Raw genomic sequence first — 25,853 nt, 5'->3', positions numbered from 1 at the left:
GTCTGAGGTGTATCCGAGCAAAAGGGACTATGTCCATTGCCGCAACCATTAGTCCGATTGTCTCCATGCACTGAGCCACAGATGGCCGAGGAATGTAATAAAGAGCTCGGCAAGTAGTTAAGAGTTTTAGCTTTCTGACCTCCGTCAGAAATATTTTCATTTCTACCGAGTCTATCAGGGTTCCTAGGAATGGAACTCTTGTGAGGGGGGAGAGAGAACTCTTTTTAATGTTCACCTTCCACCCGTGAGACCTCAGAAAGGCCAATACAATCTCCGTGTGAGACTTGGTTCTTTGGAAAGTTGACGCCTGAATTAAGATGTCGTCTAAGTAAGGTGCCACTGCTATGCCCCGCGGTCTTAGAACTGCCAGGAGGGACCCTAGCACCTTTGTGAAAATTCTGGGAGCAGTGGCCAACCCGAAAGGAAGAGCCACAAACTGAAAATGCTTGTCCAGAAAGGTGAACCTGAGAAACTGGTGATGATCTTTGTGGATAGGAATGTGCAGATACGCATCCTTTAGATCCACGGTAGTCATATATTGACCCTCCTGGATCATAGGTAAGATTGTCCGAATGGTCTCCATCTTGAATGATGGGACTCTGAGGAATTTGTTTAGAATTTTGAGATCCAGGATTGGTCTGAAAGTGCCATATTTTTTTGGGAACCACAAACAGGTTTGAGTAAAACCACAGTCCTTGTTCTGCAATTGGAACTGGGTGGATCACTCCCATTGTATGTAGATCTTCTACACAGCGTAAAAACGCCTCTTTCTTTGTCTGATCTGTAGACAGACGAGAAATGTGGAACCTTCCCCTTGGAGGAGAGTACTTGAATTCTAGAAGGTATCCCTGGGCTACAATCTCTAATGCCCAAGGATCGTGTACATCTCTTGCCCAGGCCTGAGCGAAGAGAGAGAGTCTGCCCCCTACTAGATCCGGTCCCGGATTGGGGGCTACCCCTTCATGCTGTCTTGGTGGCAGCTGCAGGCTTTTTGGCCTGTTTACCCTTATTCCAGCCCTGATAAGGTTTCCAGTTTGCCTTGGGCTGTGAAGCGTTACCCTCTTGCTTTGCAGCCGGAGAGGATGAAGCGGGGCCGTTCCTGAAATTGCGAAAGGAACGAAAATTAGCTTTGTTCTTTGTTTTAAAGGCTTTGTCCTGAGGGAGAGCATGGCCTTTTCCCCAGGTGATATCTGAAATAATCTCTTTCAATTCAGGCCCGAATAGGGTCTTCCCTTTGAAAGGAATGTTCAAAAGCTTGGATTTAGACGACACATCGGCCGACCAGGACTTTAGCTATAGCGCCCTGAGCGCCAAAATGGCGAAACCTGAATTTTTCGCAGCTAACTTAGCTATTTGGAAAGCGGCGACAGTGATAAAAGAATTAGCTAGCTTTAGAGCCTTAATTCTATCCATAATTTCCTCATATGAGGTCTCTGTCTGGAGCGAGTCTTCCAGCGCCTCAAACCAGAAAGCAGCTACAGTAGTTACAGGAATAATGCAGGCAATAGGTTGGAGAAGAAAACCTTGTTGAACAAAAATTTTCTTAAGTAAACCCTCTAATTTTTTATCCTTAGGGTTTTTAAAAGCACAACTGTCTTCAGTTTAGCTAGTGTAGAAACAGCCCCGTCCACCTTAGGGACCGTTTGTCACGAGTCCCGCATGGGGTCAGATATGGGGAACATTTTCTTAAAAACAGGAGGGGGGACAAAAGGGACACCTGGCCTATCCCACTCCCTAGTAACGATATCCGCAATCCTCTTAGGGACCGGAAACGCATCCGTGTAAACAGGGACCTCTAGGTACTTGTCCATTTTACACAATTTCTCTTGGATCACCAACTGGTCACAGTCATCCAGAGTAGCTAATACCTCCCTAAGTAAAACACGGAGGTGTTCAAGTTTAAATTTAAAAGCCAATGTAACTGAATCTGTCTGGGGAGGAACCCTTCCTGAATCAGAGACTTCTCCCTCAGACATCAAATCCCTCGCTCCCACTTCAGAGCGTTGTGAGGGTATATCGGATACGGCTACCAAAGCAGAATGCTCATAATCTGTTCTTAAAACGGAGCTATCACGCTTTGCAGGTAACACGGGCAGTTTAGATAAGAAGGCTGTAAGAGAATTATCCATGACTGCCACTAAGTCTTGTAATGTAAAAGGGTTAGACGCACTAGAGGTACTAGGCGTCGCTTGCGCAGGCGTAACTGGTTGTGACACTTGGGGAGAGGCAGACGGGCTACCCTCGTTTCCTTCAGTCTGAGAATCATCTTGGGCCACATTCTTAAGTGCAACAATATGATCTTTAAAGTGTATAGACATATCAGTACAAGTGGGACACATTCTGAGAGGGGGTTCCACCATGGCTTCTAAACATGTTGAACAAGGATTTTCCTTAGTGTCAGACATGTTTAACAGACTAGTAGAGTACACAAACAGGCTTGGAATCAAATAAAAAACACAATTTGAAAAAAACTTTACTGTGCATTTAAGAGATAAAAAGAGCACACTATTTTACAAAACGGTGAAAAATGCAGCAATCTTTCTGACATTTTCACAGTATGTAGCTAAAGCCTTAATAAGATTGCACCCCAAGTTTCAAAACGATTAACCCCTTAATGCCCAAACCGGAGCAGCCTAAAGCCAACACCTGGTTAAATCAGTACAGCACCTTGCCACAGCCTTGCTGTGGCCCTACCTTCCCTTAGGGATCAGATTTGGGGAATATAGCTTCTTTTAGGCCCTCAAACATCAGCAGGACCCTCCATGTGAAACAGCATGAACTTCTCTGCAATTCTAACTGTGCATCTGAGGCAATTAGGCCCCTCCCACTCTACTCCAGAGCTGTGAGGCCTAGTAAATCACTCCTAAGTGACTAAAAAACAGCCATGTGGTAATAACCCCAGAAAAAAAAAACAAAAGGGCTTTCAAAGTGTCTTGCAAAACGATTTTTCCTTAGCCAAACAATCGATTGCCCTGAATAAGTGTCAACCAGTATATTAGCCCTATTATGTAAGCATTCAATTCCTTACTAAGCCTGTGAACATAGCTTACCCTCCCCCTCATGGGGATATTGTCAGTCCTTCTAGCATTATCTCAGTCTTGTCTAGAAATAAATGACTGAACATACATTATTGCAGATCACCCTGCAAACTGTTCCCCCCAACTGAAGTTTTCTGGTACTCCTCAGTCCTGTGTGGGAACAGCAGTGGATTTTAGTTACAACATGCTAAAATCATTTTCCTCTCAGCAGAAATCTTCATCATTTTTCTGCTAGAGAGTAAATAGTACAAACCGGTACCATTTAAAATAACAAACTTTTGATTGAAGATAATAAAACTACAATTCTAACACCACATTCACTTTACACTCCCAAGAGAGACCCTAGTGCTTAGAGCCAGCAAACAGAATGACTGGGGGGTGGAGTTAGAGGGGGAGCTATATGGACAGCTTTGCTGTGTGCTCTCTTTGCTACTTCCTGTAGGGAATGAGAATATCCCACAAGTAAAGGATGAATCCGTGGACTGGATACACCTTGCAAGAGAAATTAAGGCACAGCCTAAACTTCTTAAACTTCCCTCTTGACAAACACTGCACTCTGAGGAGAAATGGGCCTCAACTCAGTCTGACAACCCCTCTCAATGAAGAAATCATCTACACATCACTATTTTTGAACTTCCTCCAGCTGAGGCAAAGATAAGACTAACTACCATAGAGGTGGGAGGGGTTATTTAGAGCTCTTGGGATTCGGGAATCTTTGCCGCCTCCTAGTGGCACAGAAGGTAATTCCCAGGAGTAATGGATCATGGACTCTTACCACATTTATGAAAGAAACAACAGATTACATTTTTGTATATGGTTTTAAACATTGTAATCTTACTTGTCAACTTCAAGAAAGATGATTATGTATCTGCAAAATGAATGTTTTTTTTTACTTATTTCTGGGGCCATCAAACAGGTGCATTATTATTAAAATGCAGTACCTTCATGTTCTACACCCGGCACAGACAAATCTTCTGTTCCCTGCCACAAAACTTTACCAGTCTCTGCGTCTCTGAGATTCATCCAGTTTCTGTAAAGTTGGCAATTAAGGAAAATAACCCAATGTGATGAAATCCTCAAAACACTTTTAAAAAGAGTCAGCTGAAAGGTCACATCTTTAGAAAAAAATAAGCGTTTAGCAAATTACATGTGCATACATAGATGAGCTCGGGAGCAGCAAAGCATTACTGGGAACGAGCAGCTGATTGGTGACTGCACATATATGCCCCCTCACTGGCTCACCCGATGTATACAGCTAGCTCCCAGTGGTGCATTGCTGCTCCTTCAACAAAGGATACCAAGAGAATGGAGCAAATTCGATAACTGAAGTAAACTAGAAAGTGGTTTAAAACTGTATGCTCTATCCCAAGGGGGTTAAACACATTGTTAAATGTAAGCTCCTTAACATCAATGCACTACAGGAAGCTAGCTGAACACATCTAGTGTCTGGTGAGCCAATGACAAAAAGGTATATACGTGTAGCTAGCAAAGAAATGATAGCTCCTATTAATGCATTGTTTCTCCTGAGCGTATCTAAGTATGCTTTTCAACAAAGGATACCAAGAGAATGAAGTTCATATCATTGAACATAGACTTATCTGTTTAATTTAACCTACCTTAATCACGTTAACAGATCATTTTATACTCTGTGGTGTGAAAGTAACTATAAATAAAAAAATTAAAGCAACTTAAAGGGACACTGAACCCAAATTTTTTCTTTTGTGATTCAGATAGAGCATGCAATTTTAAGCAACTTTCTAATTTACTCCTATTATCAAATTTTCTTCATTCTCTGGGTATCTTTATTTGAAATGCAAGAATGTAAGTTTAGATGCCGGCCCATTTTTGGTGAACAACCTGGGTTGTTCATGCTGATTGGTGGATAAATTCATCCACCAATAAAAAAGTGCTGTCCAGAGTGCTGAACTAAAAAAAAAAAAAAAAAAAAAGCTTAGATGGATTCTTTTTCAAATAAAGAGAACAAGAGAACAAAGAAAAAATGATAATAGGAGTAAATTAGAAAGTTGCTTAAAATTGCATGCCCTATCTGAATCACAAAAGAAAAAAATTGGGTTCAGTGTCCCTTTAAGTTGCTTTCATTTTTTTATTTATAGTTACTTTCACACCACAGAGTATAAAATGATCTGTTAACGTGATTAAGGTAGGTTAAATTATCATAAGATACATCTAACGACAAGTGGAAACAATAACAATTAAGAAATATAATTATTATTATTATCGGTTATTTGTAGAGCGCCAACAGATTCTGCAGCGCTAATATAATCACACACAACAAACATACATTTTAAACAGTAACATAAAAATGAACTTGTTTATTCTACTTTGACAGCTAACTCAAAAGTAAAACCTGAATGTACAGATGAAATAAAATTTCCCAATTTGATAAGTGCCGTAACTGCAGCTATTATTCATCTTATTTGTGAGTGCCCTAAAATCAGACAATTTTGGAACAAGATAAAAGTTCTGGCTAAGAAATACTTTAAAAAAAGAATAATATTTGACACTGGCTAAAATAAATTTTATTATATGATTATCAGGAATAATTTTCTGACTAGAATGAATATATCATCTGCCAGAAATGTAATCTTCAGAACATGGAAAATAAAACAAGAGCCAAAAATCGGAGAATGATTACATTTTATTAAAAAACAATTAATAATCGAACAGTTTGATACTTATATGGACAATGAGCAAGAAATTAAATCCTTTTTCCAGAAATGGTTACCTTTTATTAAATCCTTTCCGGTTAATGTACAGAATCAATTGATATAACCTTTAAGAAATTTAGAGTTGGTAACGTTTGCTTTGCTCTGAAGAGAACTTAAATGATAAACCAACATTTAATTATGAAGTATGTTTTTTTTTCCTCTCTCCATATATATGAGAGAGATGGCTCATGATAATTATATTATTGTGCTTTTTTGTTTTGTGGATGGAATATGATGTATATAAAACTACTTTTGTTTGTGTGATGTAAAAAAAACAAAAAGCTATTGTAAGCTTTTGCATAGAGCTGAAAAGTATATACAATGATTCTTCAAAACGGGCACTTTCATTTTTGACATCATATTTGTAAAAGTTCTATACAAAAGCTTACAATCACTTTAACATGACAATAACCTTTGCTAACATTTAAACCTTTTGATGGGAGATCAGCCTCCTGATTCCCTGTTTCTCTTATTCTTTTAATAGTGTGATATCCGTTTAAGTCAGACTGCACCTTCTTGCATCACAACATTATTTCAGGCAACACCTAACACCTATCATTGCCTGATTATTGAAGTTTATGCCACTGCTGTAGATCTCTGAACCTATTCTCAAGCCTTATTGCTTGGCCAGAATCTACTAAGTATTTGTGCTCTTACTTGGCACTTATTATCTTTAATTTCCTATTTGTGAATATATTCTCTAAGTCTCAATGTTGCCTTTTGACCGCAACTTATAATTATCTCCACCTGCTGAATCACTCTCCTTTCCGGAACCTGACCTGCTACTGGGAACTCACAGTTCCTTGAACTGCTACGCAGGATTACAAACTACCGATATTCTTACTCTCAGAACCTCGCTGCTGATTCACCACGCACACCTATTCATCTGGAACTGTTCATCGTGTAACAGGAACATTCGTTGTTCCTCTGAACCGCAAGTATTGTATCCACAAAGTCGCTACTGAGTTGCTGTTGTATTTACCACAGACTGTGTTCTATGCTTACGTTCTCTGTGATTTGTTATATGAACGCTGAGTCTATACTTACCTCTCTCACTGGACGTCAGTTTGGCCTATTGCTTGATACTTTGCAGACGCTAACATATATACAAGCTGCTATATACTTACCATCTGATATTAAACTACAACCATGTTTACTACTATAAGTTAACATTGTATAATATAGTTTAAGCATTGCAGTCACTAATACTTATAACTCTTATAAATCTGCTTTAATGTTATATTACCAGATTTATTACCATTTTATCTGGCAATATCTATTACAGCAACAAAACTTATATATCAACCAAATATATTTAGTGAATCCGAACAAATAGCTTCCATGAGAACCATATTCTGAATTGGTTATTTTTGTTTTGTGATGTTTTATTGTGTGTGGTTTGGTGTTAAAAAGGAAGGAAATGGGAAAGAAAAGAACAATTTTCTAGACATATTAGGAAAGAAACTACTTAGGAAAGAAACTACCCAATACAATTCGGTCTACTGTCAAATGTATGGAAATAATTCCTCTTGGTGGGAAAATGGTTAATATGAAGATGAATAGTACAGAATCATTCTTGTGTTAGGGTGAACTTGTGATCTGTATCTAGGGTTACTTTTAAATCTGTATCTTTAGTTAAACTGATTTTGTTTTAGTGTTCTGCGAATCACATTCTTGTATGAATATTATGAGGAAAATAATTGTATATTGTAAATATTTGTCTGTTGATAAAAAGGAAAAAAAAAGTCCTTTAAAGGTTTAAGCGATAATATATCATTGCAATTTTTTTTTCTTTTACAATTCCGCAAGAATATTTTTTCGTTCACTTAAAGGGACACTGAACCCAATTTTTTTCTTTCGTGATTCAGATAAAGCATGCAATTTTAAGCAACTTTCAAATGTACTATTATCAATTTTTCTTCGTTCTCTTGCTATCTTTATTTAAAAAATAAGGCATCTAAGCTTAGGAGTCAGCCAATTTTTGGTTCAGACCCTGGACAGCACTTGTTTATTTTAGGTGATTTTATCCACTAATCAGCAAGAACGACCCAAGTTGTTCCCCAAAAATGGTCCGGCTTCTAAACTTACAGAATAGTAACTACTCACTATGTTATTGCATTTCATCCTGTTCCTGAAGCTTTTTTAAAATCAGTTTTCCCATTTTAATAGCTAACAGGTGTCAGATACTGAAGCTCCGCCTCTTCATACTGGGCACTGCCATCTTGGAGCTCAAGTATTCTCACAGAAGCAGTGTACATTTACATATCAATGAGGTTGTCAACTTTTTGACAGTTGCATAAAGTGCTTCAGGTTAGGGTGCATGATTCAAAGCTGGAGCTATACATTTTTGCAGCTGCTGCATTGCTATATATTATTGTTGAGTGGTGTTTTTTTAAATATATTTTGTGCTACTGTAAAACTGTGTTAAAAAAAAATGCTAAATTTTAAATCGCACATGATTTATCATGCACACTAACTCCAAGCAAATGATGCAGCTGTAAAAAAAGTGGGCAATACAACTAATCTGTGAGTGTGCACTGCTTCTGTCACAGGCTGTGAGAATACTGGAGCTACAAGATGGTGGTGCCCAGTATGAAGAGGCGGAGCTTCAGTATCTGGCACCTTTAAGCTGTCTAAACAGGAAAACTGATACATAGTGAGTAGTTCATATTCTTTTGTAGTTGTGTCCCTTTAATTTGTCTGCCATATACAGAGCAGAAATATAAACTGGAAACATATCTAAACATCAGGGGGTGCACGTCACAAACCTGTAATAAAAAGAATGTGGGGGCCTGGCAAGGTGGCATACTGCTGTATAACCCTATAAAATGGGCCTCAATGTTAAAGGGACAATCTACACCAGAATTTAAATGGTTTAAAAATAGATAATCCCTTTATTACCTATTCCCCAGTTTTGTATAACCAACACTGTGATATTAATATAATTTTTACCTCTGTGATTACCTTGTATCTAAGCCTCTGCAGCCTGCCCCGTATTTCAGTTCTTTTGACAGACTTGCATTTAGCCAATCAGTGCTGACTCCTAGGTAACTCCACGGGCGTGAGCACAATGTTATCTATATGGCACACATGAATAAACGCCCTCCAGTTGTGGAAAAACTGTCAAAATGCATTCAGATAAGAGGAGGCCTTCAAGGGTTAAGAAATTAGCATATGAGCCAACCTAGGTTTAGCTTTCAACTAAGAATACCAAAACAACAAAGCAAAATTGATAAAAGTAAATTGGAAAGCTGTTTAAAAAATTGCATGCCCTATCTGAATCATGAAAGTTTATTTTTGACTAGACTGTCCCTTTAAATTCTGCCACACTAGGTAAAGGTCTTAGCAATTATATGCTCATGCGTGTGATATGATCTTAATTCTTTTAAACCCTACACAAATTGCATTTTAATCAAAATTAAACTTGCATGATTCAGATAGAGCATGTCATTTTAAGACACTTTTAAATACACTTCTATTTTCAAATGTGGGATCAAAAGTTATCTATCCGACGGCGCTAACTCAAAGGACCTAAGCTCCTATAACAAATGGGTCTCTAGTTACCCATAAAATAAGAACAGAACAGTGGGAAGTATAAGGAGCGCCTAAAATAAAAGGCCAGGTCCAGAGATGGTGATAAAAGTATCTAACAGTGAATATGCTAGAAATATTTAATAACATATTATAAACTAGTATTATATACTTTGTTGTATTTATAATATGTGTTATTAAATATTTCTAGCATATTCACTGTTAGATACTTTTATCACCATCTCTGGACCTGGCCTTTTATTTTAGGCGCTCCTTACACTTCCCACTGTTCTATTTTCAAATGTGCTTCATTCTCTTAGTATCCCTTGTTAAAAAATGAATACACACATATCATACACTAGTGGGAGCTGCTGCTGATTGGTGCCTGCACACATTTGTCTCTTGTGATTGGCTAACTAGATGTGTTCAGCTAGCTGCCAGTAGTGCAAAGCTGTCCCTTCAGCAATGGATAACAAGAGAATGAAGCAAATTTGATAATAGAAGTAAATTGGAAAGTTGTTTAAAATTGTATGTTCTATCTGAATCATAAAATAACATTTTGCCATGCCAGCTTCACTTGGAAGGAGTATGTGAGATATATCCAAGAGCTTCTCAGTTCCCTTTCCTTGTACCAGTTTGTATAACTATATTGCACCTGCTCCTATTCTCATCCAAGTTTTACCCGTCTTAGATATTTAAAGCTCTCGCTTGCATCTTACATTTTATTGTGGCATAAATCCAACTACAGTAAACTCTCAATTAACCGGCACCCATGGGGATCAGTAGATTCCGGATAAGTATATTTCTGGTTGCTTGAGAGTCACTATTAAAAATAGAAGAAAGAGGAACAGAGGCGCCAAACATGGCCTAGTAACGTCAGGGCACCAACACACACAGAACCGACAGGATAAGATATACTCACAAGTGAGGCGCACCCAAATGGTGCTATTGTGGCAGACTGGAACTATAACAGTGATCCAGCTCACTGGTCACCGCCAGCCAGTGAGCTGGACCACTGTTATAGTTCCAGTCTGCCACAATAGCACCATTTGGGTGCGCCTCACTTGTGAGTATATCTTATCCTGTCGGTTCTGTGTGTGTTGGTGCCCTGACGTTACTAGGCCATGTTTGGCGCCTCTGTTCCTCTTTCTTCTTAGATCACGATACATCAGGATGACCGTCCTATGACAGAGAGCTGCCTCCATTTTTCAGGATTGTTGTTATGGACATCTTGTGATATTTGCATATAACCATACTCCAGCATCCACCAATTCGGATTGGGTATCTTTTTGATTGATTGTATCATTTATTCATAGTTTGTTTTATATTTGCACTTATTTTTTAGTCATCAGTTAGCGCCCCCTATGAGTGTGGTGTATTTTTTGCATACACCATTCTCTATTATTTCTGTTACTATTAAAAATAGGTCTAACTAGTTCTATAACACAGATTTTACTATGCCTGCCTGATTTTTCTCTTCAATTTCTATCCCTTGAACACCTTCGTTTTTTTTCTATTGGGGCAATTCTTTTTAATCATTGGTGATTCGTGTATCAAATGGGCAGGAGCCGGTTAGAGGCGCACACTAGACAGGACATACGTAATCATATGAGGCAGACTTCAACAGGATGCTCAATCAACAACAAATTCCCAGAACAGCTCAATCTCTTGCTGAAAACAATGTGTTTATTCTGGAAATACACTTGTATTTTATCCTCAATAAACGCATTGTTTTCAGCAAGAGATTGAGCCGTTCTGGGAATTTGTTATTGATTGAGCATCTTTGTGGATCCTCCCATTGGGCTCTCCCTTGCCAGTAGTAGTGTGACCCCTGGTCCGGAAGAGGGATACATGACAGAGGGATGGTGTACCCCCCGCAATCGTAAGTGCAGCGGTATACCTGTATTCTGTCCCTATTATTTAGCAGATAACTGTGTCTATCGCTCTATTTACCGCAGCAGACTGTTTATTTAGCACATTTATCCTCTAACATGCTTGAGAGTGCCGGTTGCTTGAGTTCCGGATAATCAAGATTCTACTGTATATGGACTTATTTTACCACAATGCAAAACAAATTATATTTGTGTGGGTCATATGCACAGCTACTTAAAAAATAAGTTTTTTTCTGAACCAGTTATCAAGCAAAAGATGAGCTAGTCACACACATTTTGCCACTGATCAGCCCAAACTTACAGTTTTCATGCTGCTGCTTACTATTGAGATAAATGCAAGATGAACGTTTTATTTTAAGTAGACAAATGGGACATCTGTCATTCATTCACTTATTTTGTAACCTTTTTTGTTACACGACATTAAAGGCACAATGCAATTGTACAAACCAAATATAACTAACTATTGTTATGATTACTGTAATTGAACAGTTTGGAAAATATTTGTATTATTATCTATTGCACAATAATATTTATTAGCGTCAATCCCAACTAAGGGCTCATTTCCATTGAGTCGTAATTAGGTTTGCACAAGGTCACAAACAGATAAATATGCTGTCGGAAGCAATTTAGTTTATTGACTGCTTCCGATGGCGCGTTATACCTCAATATAGGCAGCAGGGGTCCGGCTGTCAAAAATATTTTCACATCCCATAGAAAGTATTAGAAGCCATTAAGCGATAACTTATACCAGGTTTCCAATGAAAGTGCAAACCGTTAATACACTGTCGCAGCTCAACTAGATGTAAAAGAGGAAAATTTCACTTTTTGAAATCTATTTCTTATTAAGATTTTAAAACTTGCAAATACTTCAAGTGTTTCAATGTAGAAATAAATTGTAATATGTAATATTTATTGTTGTCCCATGTATAGGAATAGTTTCCCTTATGTTCTTATGGAAATATCAGTATGTATTTACATATAAAAATATATGCAAGCACATATCTACAAAATTCAAACTAGACCTATGCCTAGAGCAGCAATTCATATTACATATATTAATAAAGCGGAAAATATAATTATAATAAAAAATAGTATTTGCTTCTAGTTAAAAAACATGTATTATAAATAAATGTATCTTTGTTTCTCTTTAGGAGGTGATCACAGGTAAAGAGCACAAATTGATTTTCAAGAAATCTGACGTCGGTTGGAAGCTTTAAAACAACGTTAAGTTACACCTATACGCAGAGAGATTGCACACAGTGCTCAAAATATTTAAATGGAAACCTGGTACTAAAATGGAGCTGTAAACTACTTTTAGCTGTCGGAGACTTCAGTAGCTTACGGCTATTTTTTACGGCTCAATGGATACAATCCCTAAGTCAGTTGATAACAGCTTATAGCCATATTCAGTATTTAGGCCTGTGAAAAACACTTAACACAAATGCCACTAGAGGGAGCTCTTACCTCATTTAACATTCAATTTTTATTATCCCCTTTTAATTTACAATCATCAAGTTGAACACATGATGTGTGTCTTGCAAGCACTATTAACTGTAAACCTTAAAGGGCCATTCGAATCAAAATTGGAATCCAATGGATGCATTTCAGTTTTGAATAGAAGCATTTTTGTGATATACATGTATTAGTAAAAATTAACAATCAATTAAATGGAAATTTTGTAGTTAAGCTCTGTCCTCCTCCCCAACACACGTAAGCTATTCTACACAATACATATATACACAAAACAGGGGTTGACGATTTCTGTGTGGATTGTATTGTAAAAAAGATTAATAGAGATAAAGAAAGACACGAGAGGGTCGTCATGCTGCACTAAAAGCCATTTCTTGTGATGATATAAAAATGCAGAGCAGGGACTGACAAATTTATAAACTAAAAAAATAAATATTCTGAGCCAGAAACATTTTTTTAAGAACCTTTCCAGCCAATGGTTTTGTTATCCTATATAATAAAAGGTCAGGTATGTTTGTCCGAAGCTGTCATGCGCAGTAGAGACTGCATGAGGACAAACATACCTGGCCATTGAGACCATAACTGAGCTGAGGAACAGACAGCAGAGAAATTCTGAAACCTTTCTATAGCGCATACGTGGTCTTTTCTATCACAAATGGGGGGAGGGGGGGTTATGGAACGATGTTAATTCAACACTGTATGTGAATTATGGTGTGAAACCGAAATAACAAAATTTATGCTTACCTGATAAATTCCTTTCTCCTGTAGTGTGGTCAGTCCACGGGTCATCATTACTTCTGGGATATTAACTCCTCCCCAACAGGAAGTGCAAGAGGATTCACCCAGCAGAGCTGCTATATAGCTCCTCCCCTCTACGTCACACCCAGTCATTCGACCGAGAACCAACGAGAAAGGAGAAGCCAAAGGGTGCAGTGGTGACTGGAGTATAATTTAAAAATTTAGACCTGCCATAAAAACAGGGCGGGCCGTGGACTGACCACACTACAGGAGAAAGGAATTTATCAGGTAAGCATAAATTTTGTTTTCTCCTGTTAAGTGTGGTCAGTCCACGGGTCATCATTACTTCTGGGATACCAATACCAAAGCTAAAGTACACGGATGACGGGAGGGACAGGCAGGCTCTTTATACGGAAGGAACCACTGCCTGAAGAACCTTTCTCCCAAAAACAGCCTCCGAAGAAGCAAAAGTGTCAAATTTGTAAAATTTGGAAAAAGTATGAAGAGAAGACCAAGTTGCAGCCTTGCAAATCTGTTCAACAGAAGCCTCATTCTTAAAGGCCCAAGTGGAAGCCACAGCTCTAGTAGAATGAGCTGTAATTCTTTCAGGAGGCTGCTGTCCAGCAGTCTCATACAGGCCCACTTATCAAGCTCCGTATGGAGCTTGAAGGGCCGTGTTTCTGGCGAGTCTTCAGACTCGCCAGAAACACAACTTATGAAGCAGCGGTCTAAAGACCGCTGCTCCATAACCCTGTCCGCCTGCTCTGAACAGGCGGACAGGAATCGCCAGACATCAACCCGATCGAATACGATCGGGTTGATTGACAGCTCCCTGCTGGCGGCCGATTGGCCGCGAGTCAGCAGGGGGCGGCGTTGCACCAGCAGCTCTTGTGAGCTGCTGGTGCAATGTTAAATGCGGAGAGCGTATTGCTCTCCGCATTTAGCGAGGTCTTGCGGACCTGATCCGCAGTGTCGGATCAGGTCCGCAAGCCCTTTGATAAATGGGCCTGATAGGCTAAACGTATTATGCTACGAAGCCAAAAAGAGAGAGAGGTAGCCGAAGCTTTTTGACCTCTCCTCTGACCAGAATAAACGACAAACAGGGAAGACGTTTGTCGAAAATCCTTAGTTGCCTGTAGATAAAATTTCAGGGCACGGACTACATCTAGATTGTGTAGAAGATGTTCCTTCTTCGAAGAAGGATTAGGACACAAAGATGGGACAACAATCTCTTGATTGATATTCCTGTTAGTGACTACCTTAGGTAAGAACCCAGGTTTAGTACGCAGAACTACCTTGTCTGAATGAAAAATCAGATAAGTAGAATCACAATGTAAGGCAGATAACTCAGAGACTCTTCGAGCCGAGGAAATAGCCATTAAAAACAGAACTTTCCAAGATAACAGCTTGATATCAATGGAATGAAGGGGTTCAAACGGAACACCCTGTAAAACATTAAGAACTAAGTTCAGACTCCATGGTGGAGCAACAGTTTTAAACACAGGCTTGATCCTAGCTAAAGCCTGACAAAAAGCTTGAACGTCCGGAACCTCTGACAGACGTTTGTGTAAAAGAATGGACAGAGCTGAAATCTGTCCCTTTAAGGAACTAGCGGATAAACCCTTTTCTAAACCTTCTTGTAGAAAAGACAATATCCTAGGAATCCTAACCTTACTCCATGAGTAACTCTTGGATTCGCGCCAATATAAGTATTTACGCCATATTTTATGGTAAATCTTTCTGGTAACAGGCTTCCTAGCCTGTATTAAGGTATCAATTACTGACTCAGAAAAAACACGTTTTGATAAAATCAAGCGTTCAATTTCCAAGCAGTCAGCTTCAGAGAAATTAGATTTTGATGTTTGAAGGGACCCTGGATCAGAAGGTCCTGTCTCAGAGGCAGAGACCAAGGTGGACAGGATGACATGTCCACTAGATCTGCATACCAAGTCCTGCGTGGCCACGCAGGCGCTATTAGAATCACCGATGCTCTCTCCTGTTTGATTCTGGCAATCAATCAAGGAAGCATCGGGAAGGGTGGAAACACATAAGCCATCCCGAAGGTCCAAGGTGCTGTCAAAGCATCTATCAGAACCGCTCCCGGATCCCTGGATCTGGACCCGTAACAAGGAAGCTTGGCGTTCTGTCGAGACGCCATGAGATCTATCTCTGGTTTGCCCCAATGTCGAAGACGACTTAGGAAATCCGCCTCCCAGTTCTCCACTCCCGGGATGTGGATTGCTGACAGGTGGCAAGAGTGAGACTCTGCCCAGCGAATTATCTTTGATACTTCCATCATTGCTAGGGAGCTTCTTGTCCCTCCCTGATGGTTGATGTAAGCTACAGTCGAGATGTTGTCCGACTGAAACCTGATGAACCCCCGAGTTGTTAACTGGGGCCAAGCCAGAAGGGCATTGAGAACTGCTCTCAATTCCAGAATGTTTATTGGCAGGAGACTCTCCTCCTGAGTCCATGGTCCCTGAGCCTTCAGAGAATTCCAGACAGCGCCCCAACCTAGTAGGCTGGCGTCTGTTGTTACAATTGTCCAATCTGGCCTGCTGAAGGGCATCCCCCTGGACAGATGTGGCCGAGAAAGCCACCATAGAAGAGAATTTCTGGTCTCTTGATCCAGATTCAGAGTAGGGGACAAGTCTGAGTAATCCCCATTCCACTGACTTAGCATGCACAATTGCAGTGGTCTGAGATGTAGGCGTGCAAAGGGTACTATGTCCATTGCCGCTACCATCAAGCCGATTACCTCCATGCATTGAGCCACTGACGGGTGTTGAATGGAATGAAGGACACGGCATGCATTTTGAAGCTTTGTTAACCTGTCTTCTGTCAGGTAGATCTTCATTTCTACAGAATCTATAAGAGTCCCCAAGAAGGGAACTCTTGTGAGTGGAAAGAGAGAACTCTTCTTTTCGTTCACCTTCCATCCATGCGACCTTAGAAATGCCAGTACTAACTCTGTATGAGACTTGGCAGTTTGAAAGCTTGAAGCTTGTATCAGAATGTCGTCTAGGTACGGAGCTACCGAAATTCCTCGCGGCCTTAGCACCGCCAGAAGAGAGCCCAGAACCTTTGTGAAGATTCTTGGAGCCGTAGCCAACCTGAATGGAAGAGCTACAAACTGGTAATGCCTGTCTAGGAAGGCAAACCTTAGATACCGGTAATGATCCTTGTGAATCGGTATGTGAAGGTAAGCATCCTTTAAATCCACTGTGGTCATGTACTGACCCTTTTGGATCATGGGTAGAATTGTCCGAATAGTTTCCATTTTGAACGATGGAACTCTTAGGAATTTGTTTAGGATCTTTAAATCCAAGATTGGCCTGAAAGTTCCCTCTTTTTTGGGAACCACAAACAGATTTGAGTAAAACCCCTGTCCGTGTTCCGACCGCGGAACCGGATGGATCACTCCCATTAGTAAAAGATCTTGTACACAGCGTAGAAACGCCTCTTTCTTTATTTGGTTTGTTGACAACCTTGACAGATGAAATCTCCCTTTTGGGGGAGAGGATTTGAAGTCCAGAAGATATCCCTGAGATATGATTTCTAACGCCCAGGGATCCTGGACATCTCTTGCCCAAGCCTGGGCGAAGAGAGAAAGTCTGCCCCCCCACTAGATCCGTTCCCGGATCGGGGGCCCTCAATTCATGCTGTCTTAGGGGCAGCAGCAGGTTTCCTGGCCTGCTTGCCCTTGTTCCAGGACTGGTTAGGTCTCCAGCCTTGTCTGTAGGGAGCAACAGCTCCTTCCTGTTTTGGTGCAGAGGAAGTTGATGCTGCTCCTGCCTTGAAATTACGAAAGGAACGAAAATTAGACTGTCTAGCCTTAGGTTTGACTCTGTCTTGAGGCAGGGCATGGCCTTTACCTCCTGTAATGTCAGCGATAATTTCTTTCAACCTGGGCCCGAATAAGGTCTGCCCTTTGAAAGGAATGTTAAGTAATTTAGATTTAGAAGTAACGTCAGCTGACCAGGATTTTAGCCACAGTGCTCTGCGTGCCTGAATGGCGAATCCGGAATTCTTAGCCGTAAGTTTAGTTAAATGTACTACGGCATCCAAAATAAATGAATTAGCTAGCTTAAGTGTCTTAAGCTTGTTTGAAATCTCATCTATAGTTATTGAGTCAAGAGTCTCTTCCAGGGACTCGGACCAAAAAGCGGCCGCGGCCGTGACGGACGCAATACATGCAAGGGGTTGCAATATAAAACCTTGTTGAACAAACATTTTCTTAAGGTAACCCTCTAATTTTTTATCCATTGGATCTGAAAAGGCACAGCTATCCTCCACCGGGATAGTGGTACGCTTAGCCAGAGTAGAAACCGCTCCCTCCACCTTAGGGACCGTCTGCCATAAGTCCCGTGTGGTGGCGTCTATTGGAAACATTTTTCTAAACACAGGAGGGGGGGAAAAGGGTACACCGGGCCTATCCCACTCCTTAGTAATTATCTCTGTAAGCCTCTTAGGTATAGGAAATACGTCAGTACTCGCCGGTACCGCATAGTATCTATCCAGCCTACATAATTTCTCTGGGATTGCAACGGTGTTACAATCATTCAGAGCTGCTAATACCTCCCCTAACAGTACACGGAGGTTTTCGAGTTTAAACTTAAAATTAGAAATGTCTGAATCCATTCTAATGGGATCAGAACCGTCACCTGCAGATTGAAGCTCTCCGTCCTCATGTTCAGCATACTGTGACGCAGTATCAGACATGGCCCTATTATCAACAGCGCACTCTGTTCTCACCCCAGAGTGATCACGCTTACCTCTAAGTTCTGGTAATTTAGCCAAAACTTCAGTCATAACATTAGCCATATCCTGTAATGTGATTTGTAATGGCCGCCCTGATGTACTCGGCGCTACAATATCACGCACCTCCCGAGCGGGAGATGCAGGTACTGACACGTGAGGCGAGTTAGTCGGCATAACTCTCCCCTCGTTGTTTGGTGAATGATGTTCAATTTGTACAGATTGACTTTTATTTAAAGTAGCATCAATGCAATTAGTACATAAATTTCTATTGGGCTCCACTTTGGCTTTAGCACATATAGCACAGAGATATTCCTCTGAGTCAGACATGTTTAACACACTAGCAATTAAACTAGCAACTTGGAAATACTTTTCAAAGCAATTTACAAATAATATGAAAACGTACTGTGCCTTTAAGAAGTACAGAAAAAAAGGTTATGACAGTTGAGAAATAATAAACTTGATAAACTATAACATCAAATTCTTTCCGGTAAAAACACAATTTTAGCAAAGGATTGCCCCCATTAGCAATGGATAACTAACCCTGAATAGCAGAAAAAAATTAAACAAAATAAACTTTTTTTTTTTTTTTTTTTTTTTTTTTTTTTTTATCATCACAGTCAGTCACAATCTCACAGCTCTGCTGTGAGTGATTACCTCCCTCAAAATCACTTTTGAAGACCCCTGAGCTCTGTAGAGACGAACCGGATCATGCAGGGAAGACAAGAGACTTCTGACTGAATTTTTTGATGCGTAGCAAAAGCGCCAAAATAGGCCCCTCCCCCTCACACACAACAGTGAGGGAGATCAGTAAACTGTCTTAAATTAAATAAAACGACTGCCAAGTGGAAAAAAACAGTGCCCAAAACAATTTTTCACCCAGTACCTCAGAAAACGTTTAACAACACATAAATGAAATGTCATTAAAAAGCCTGTTGCTTCACTGCAAATTAGGCTAAAGTCTTATGCATACAGTATTATCCCAGTGAAGTGCCATTCCCCAGAATACTGAAGTGTAAATATACATACATGACAGCCTGATACCAGTTGCTACTACTGCATTTAAGGCTGAGCTTACATTATATCGGTATGGCAGAATTTTCTCAGTCAATTCCATTGTCAGAAAATAATATGCTGCTACATACCTCTTTGCAGGTTAACCTGCCCGCTGTCCCCTGATCTGAAGTTTACCTCACTCCTCAGATGGCCGAGAACAGCAATATGATCTTAACTACGCCGGCTAAAATCATACAAAAAACTCAGGTAGATTCTTCTTCAAATTCTACCAGAGAAGGAACAACACACTCCGGTGCTGTTATAAAATAACAAACTTTTGATTGAAGGTATAAAACTAAGTATAATCACCACAGTCCTCTCACACATCCTATCTATTAGTTGGGTGCAAGAGAATGACTGGGTGTGACGTAGAGGGGAGGAGCTATATAGCAGCTCTGCTGGGTGAATCCTCTTGCACTTCCTGTTGGGGAGGAGTTAATATCCCAGAAGTAATGATGACCCGTGGACTGACCACACTTAACAGGAGAAAAATGTATACTTATATAAAAATATTTATTTATATATAACCTCAAACATGGAATGATGTTTATTTGTCCCTGCATGACAAACAGCCAATCGGCTATCGCCACTGCATGTCGTATTTTAAAGTAAACATAAAGTGAAGTGCTTTGAATGCAAGCCTTCTTGTTTGTATGCGTTTGGGGTTATATATAAATAAATATTTTTAAATACATTTATTTTGGTTTCACACCATAATTCACATACAGTGTTGACTAAACATCGTTCCATAAACCCCCCCATTTGTGATAGAACAGCCCACGCATGCGCTATAGAAAGGTTTCAGAATTTCACAATTCTAAATAGTTTCACAGTGACGTATGCGGCCAGGTATGTGATGACGCTGGCACGCATGCTCATTAGGGGCAAAATGAGTGCTACAGCTGATGAAACGTCACAGGAAGGACATGGTTCGGTCCCTTACCAGAACACCGGCTCCTATGCATCACATTCCTGCTTTTTAAATAAAGATAGCAAGAGAACGAAGAAAAATTCATAATAGGAGTAAATTAGAAAGTTGCTTAAAATGTCATGCTCTATCTGAATCATGAAAGAAAAAAATTGGGTTCAGTGTCCCTTTAAGTCCCATGGTTTACTGACTGTTCAGCAAAAGAATGGTAAAGAAAACTAATCAAGAATACACTTATAGCACTCAAGGCAGACAAATGAATAGATCATAGCTTGTGTATAGGCACGAACTGGGCCAAGGAGTCATTTGCTAAATATGAGTTAAAACATAACTTTTATTAAAAACGCAAAAACTATAAAATAATGGGATGTGCAATTAAAATAAACAGCTAGTGGGGGCGGAGCCAGCTACCGATTCGAGCAGACGCAGGTTCTGAGAGCTCCTGCTCTAACAACCTTTCAAATAGCTATTAAATGGCCCTGAAATAATATTTTAACATAGGAGACATAAGACTTTTCTACGGACACAGACGACCACATTCTAGAGCCTGACCTGATCTCGTATTGAGCTGGGAAGATGGACTTCATGATTGTGGAAGCCTTTGCTATGCTGAGCTTCAGCATGGATAAGCAGTTCAGCATGCTCTCACAGTGTATTGCGCTGAGGTCGGAGACAATCCCCGACATACATGAGATGGATTCTAATACTTTTCCCCCTCAGGTCAGAAGTACGTACCAGCAGGACACGACAGCAGATCCGATTGTACAAGACCTTACTGCACTCTCCCAGCAGCCTATGGGCACTTGTGACTCCCCTGTAGTTTATCCAGCTTCTGCTCTGGAGCGGCCGGCCGGAGCGGGAGCCGGAGTAGACGCAACTACATTTACCCCCACTCAGGAGGAGTTCACCGATCACTGGTACTCAACAGCTACTCGCTTATCTCCTCCTACAGAGGAGTCCTATAAGGAGAGAGCCCAACATCCAGATTGAGGAGCTGAAACTCACTTCTGGCCTGGAAAACAATCTAGCGGCGCTTGCAACGGGCCTGCATACTCACTATACCACAAGCAGCCCAGACACAAGGACAAATCAGACCAGGACCTGCGTGCTCTCATTGACTCCCAGAGCCCTCGCTCACATCTTGTTTGCTATATGTATTCTCTACACTCAGGATGGAACTCTGCAATTAAGGCACCCCTCGGTGGCATCTAAAAGCTCCAGGCTAGGATTTCGGACATATGCAGTGTACGGGAGCTGATGCGAAAGGGGATAGGCTAGCTTCTCCCATTTTCATATAGAGGCGCCATTTTGTCTGACTCTGGATTTGCCCTCCGGCTCTGCATGTTAGACATTTAAATTGGCAATTTATATCTATAGCTCTCTGGCTAAAAATGTTATATGATGTGTGATATGTGGTTAATAGTTTATTTGTTGCCATTGTTTATGTTTCTTATTCTATAGGAGTATCCCCTTTATAACTCACACAATCGTAGAAAGCTTTACCCTGTACTTGTTAATGTATTAGATCTCATTAATATATTTTGTAAAATGTAAAGGACATTGGACTGAGACTCATTGTTATGCTTTATGTTCCTCCACTTTTTCCTGTGACGCACTGTCTAAAATTATGTACTTGTTCACAGGCAGTGGCACCACTTTCTATCATTAAGCATATAGCTCATGGCGCCATCACACCCTTACGGCCGAGCAGTGCATCTCTCTACAAGCCACACAGTGCATTTTGAATTTCCTGTTTTATTTACCATAAGCCTAGCACGATATTGCATTAAAAGCAGGTCTACCTCAACCCTGAGCAGGTAGCTTGCCCACTATAAATAATGATCCAGTTTAGTTAATAATATATCATGCTCTGACTTCTTCTTACTGCTAAAGCTGTTAATTGGCTTACAAAGTTCCAGGGGATATAATCTTAAACTCTATATACCCTTTTGGGATAGCTATCTCCCCATGAGTAATAGAATTTGTGCTCTGGGTGGCTTCCCCTCATTGGTAGGCTAGCTTCACTAAGTTTTATTCTGTCACACAGGATTTTCTATGTATGGTTTGCTGTCCCTCTCCCTACCTTATTGACACTCCCTTAAATTCAGTTGTGCTCCTTATCTATATACTAACAGAACAGTATTGCTACACTTAGAAATGTTAGGAATTCACAAAATATAGTCCTCTAGTGGAATAAGTGCAAAGGTTCAGTACAGGTTATTACGCTCACAACTATTTTACTATAGCATGTCACTGATTATAACTAAGGTCCTCCAGAGCTCATACTAATATAACAATAGATTATTATACCCTTTGCTTAAAAAAAAAAAAAAAAAGAAAAAAGAAAATATTGCTACAACTCTATTAGAGATGTCCTGTGTTAATTCTTTTTTTTTAGTATCATCACTATATATTTCTGCTACAAGTATTGGGATTCAAATTATATGAGATTATTCACATATCCGTATCTATCACCTGGCTCTAGATATAGTTTAGTTCACCTTCTACTTTTATGCCCCATATCTCGCCTACAAATACGTAGCCCCTTCTATATTATACATCACAGTGCTTTATGGCTGTACTAATATGCTGAGTCCATCTACTTATTCTGTGACTACATGTTTAGGAATATAGTGTCATCTAGCCATCTGTATCTCAGACAATACTTCAGTGGACTGGGTAATGTTTTTTTATATGGCTCGTTCCGATCCACAATAGATTGCAGCATATACCCTTTGTAACCCTACGTTTCAAGAGAAGAATCTGACTATATACTAGCTTATCCTGTTAGCTTACCCTTCCAAAGCCTAATGATAAATCCACTGGAGTGCTGTATGGTTATGGGGCTACCCCGTATCCACCTGTACTCAGTGTCTCAGATTATCATCATCCTATGAGTACTTTAACTGTGAGGGCACTGATATATTATGTGGTATCTCCGTATCTCTGGATATCTCTTACTATGCCATCTTAAAGGTTAAATTCGGTACTACTCACAACATCTGTATCCTTTAATTGCCCTCTACTCTAACATCATTACTGGCTCCACCCCTTCCCCTTGTCCCAGCTAGAGCAGCTCTTGCCCGATGAAATACCCTTCCCCCATTATCCATACTGCCAACTCCCCCTTTTGCCTCTATTTCTTATTTCTCTCCTAGTTAAACTAGTTCATATCTCCCACTGCAAAACGGGGACCATTTTTATTCTTCTCAGAATATAAAAAAGAGGTTTCATTTCACCCTATATAAAAGCCTTTTGGACATGCTAAGTTAGTTTATTTTAGACTATTATTCCCTTCTACTAGCTTTGTAAGGTAGACTGGCTTATCCTATCACTGGATGGTAGAATAGCTGACTACATCATAAGCCCTGTAAGCATAATGTCCACACTGCTCCAAAGATCTACAGAATTTATGTCTAGAACTGTAATAGACTCACATCTCTACTGTACCTTTATATTAAGTTTGTATGCTTTATTGGAATTTTTGTTCATGGGTGTCTTTATCTGTAACGCTTTATTCAACCTCAATAAAAAATATTTATATAAAAAAATAAAAAATAAACAGCTAGTGAGGACTGTAAGTAATAAATTCAGTACCATGTACCTGATTAGTAGATACATGACTTATTCAAGATCAAAGCTACGATGTGACTGTATCAGTGTGATTGGTGTAAACCGTAATTGAATACAGCGCATAAAGAAGAGTACCAGCTCAATTGCTGGAGCTGCAGATATCTCGGCCACAAATCCTTAAAGGGACACTGAACCCATTTTTTTTTGTTTTGTGATTCAGATAGAGCATGCAATTTTAAGTAACTTTCTAATTTACTCCTATTATCAATTGTTCTTCGTTCTCTTGCTATCTTTATTTGAAAAAGGCATCTAAACTTTTTTTGTTCAGAACTCTGGACAGCACTTTTTATATTGGTGGATGAATTTATCCAATCCAGCATTATAATACAGTAAGGTATTTAGTCAGCAGCTGAAGTTAACTGCCCACACGAGTTACTAATTGTGACACAATAACTTCACTAGTATGGAGAACATATATAGCTTATGTAGCATATGGAGGGAATAATGGTGTGCTTTTAATATAGAATCCCTCTCTGTGTAAGGCTAGGTAGTAACTCAATAATAGAGAGAGTTAACAGTACAAATATACTTCAGAAGACTGACTAAAGGCATTAGTAGTGAAATCTGTAATAATAAAATATATATGGCAATCACCGTTTTATGCTAAATCTTTATCACACATAAGTTAATAGCAGAGAAAACGAAAAGCAACCATTATGAGAGCAATCTCACTCCGTTAAGTGCCAAACTGGTATTGGAGCTCACAAGAATGTCAGCTTAAAGGAATCTCTGCGCAATCTTGACCCGCAACAAGTGGTACATTAAATAATCTGATAAGTGTTAAGCATAATAAAAGTCCTCGCTAGCTACCCTAACAAACACAGGAGCTCCCAGACTCCTCACCAGTACCCGGACATGTTTCACGGCTTTCTCAAAAGGTAAGCGTGCGTTGCGCTGTAGGCGGGTTTATATAGCGTTTGTATGAAGCAGGCTAGCCCCCCTAAGTGATGTCACTTTGATACCGCATCTCGAGGTTATCATCGGCATCCTATCACTAAGATATCAACAAGTTGGCCCATATTGATGATAATAACCACAAATGTTAATTGGGTATTGTATTTTGAAAGAGTCATAATAACATCAAGTTATTACATATGTATAGATATCACAATGTTGTGAGGGGGTCATTCTAACCCCTAAAAGTGTAAGTGAAGTGCTTAATACATAAGAAGGACTACACACTTGAATCTAAGGATTGCATATTACCCAAGGTTAAAACAAATAGTAAACGATTATGATGACTTAAAAACGTGTTGGAACCAATCTGTTAGACTACATAAGAAATACATAAGAAAAGTGATGTGGTGGAATAAAGTGTAATTGCATGCATTAAATCTGAGGTTACTGTTCTGCATAAAAGCAACCACAGTGTAATAGTATAATCTATGTGAGTGCTAGTCAGTGAAAATAAACTAAAAAATATTAAATCTAATAAGGGTGATAACTCACTTGGCTAAGAGTTAAGGGAATAGTGGAAGGAGCAAAATTGTAAATACAATAAAGTGTGACATGTTGGGTGAAAATTACTTAAAATGAAAAAGTGTAGATGTGTGATATCAAGTTATTGTATAAATAAATAAATAAATAAGGTCACCAATATATATATATGTGTATATATGTAGAGTGGTAAAAATGAGAAATTTGTGACAATAGCTAGAAGTTAATATGACATTATTCGAGTGACGAACAGCTAAGTCCATATTAAAATTATGGGCTAGTGTTCTTGTGATACCTATTGATTGATAGTTGTGTACAGTCCTCGGGGACTCATGACGTGACTCACAGAAAAGGGGCAAAGTTGTTCTGTTCGTTTAACCCTGACGGATGAAGTGAATTCAGTAAGAATATCCACTTACTTTCAGCACGTAATAGTGCTGTTTCTAGGTCACCACACCTCTTATTAGTAGATTTATTTTTTGTAAGCCAAAGCATTGGAGATCTGATTGCTTTGATCTGTGCATTGACATAAATTGTCCAACGACTGAAGTGATTGCCTTGGCGTCTTTTTGAGCATTTTTGATATTTCTCAGATGTTCCTGATCCTGATTTTTCTGGTGGTCATGCCCACATACATTTGATC

General features: G+C 39.6%; 1 protein-coding gene across 1 annotated transcript in view; it reads right to left on the bottom strand.

Annotated features, from left to right (window-relative positions):
* PDE6D (phosphodiesterase 6D) overlaps nucleotides 1-25,853 on the bottom strand; it is a 171,763-nt gene that overhangs the window by 42,087 nt on the left and 103,823 nt on the right. Inside the window, exon 2 of the mRNA XM_053710300.1 lies at nucleotides 3,980-4,068. Within this exon, the coding sequence (XP_053566275.1) occupies nucleotides 3,980-4,068 (89 nt within the window). The remainder of the gene's footprint in view (nucleotides 1-3,979; nucleotides 4,069-25,853) is intronic.

Source organism: Bombina bombina, chromosome 4 (genome assembly GCF_027579735.1).
Source record: "Bombina bombina isolate aBomBom1 chromosome 4, aBomBom1.pri, whole genome shotgun sequence".
NCBI lineage: Eukaryota > Metazoa > Chordata > Amphibia > Anura > Bombinatoridae > Bombina > Bombina bombina.
The sequence above is the reverse complement of the archived record's forward strand: the minus strand, read 5'-3'. Positions and strand labels throughout refer to the sequence as shown.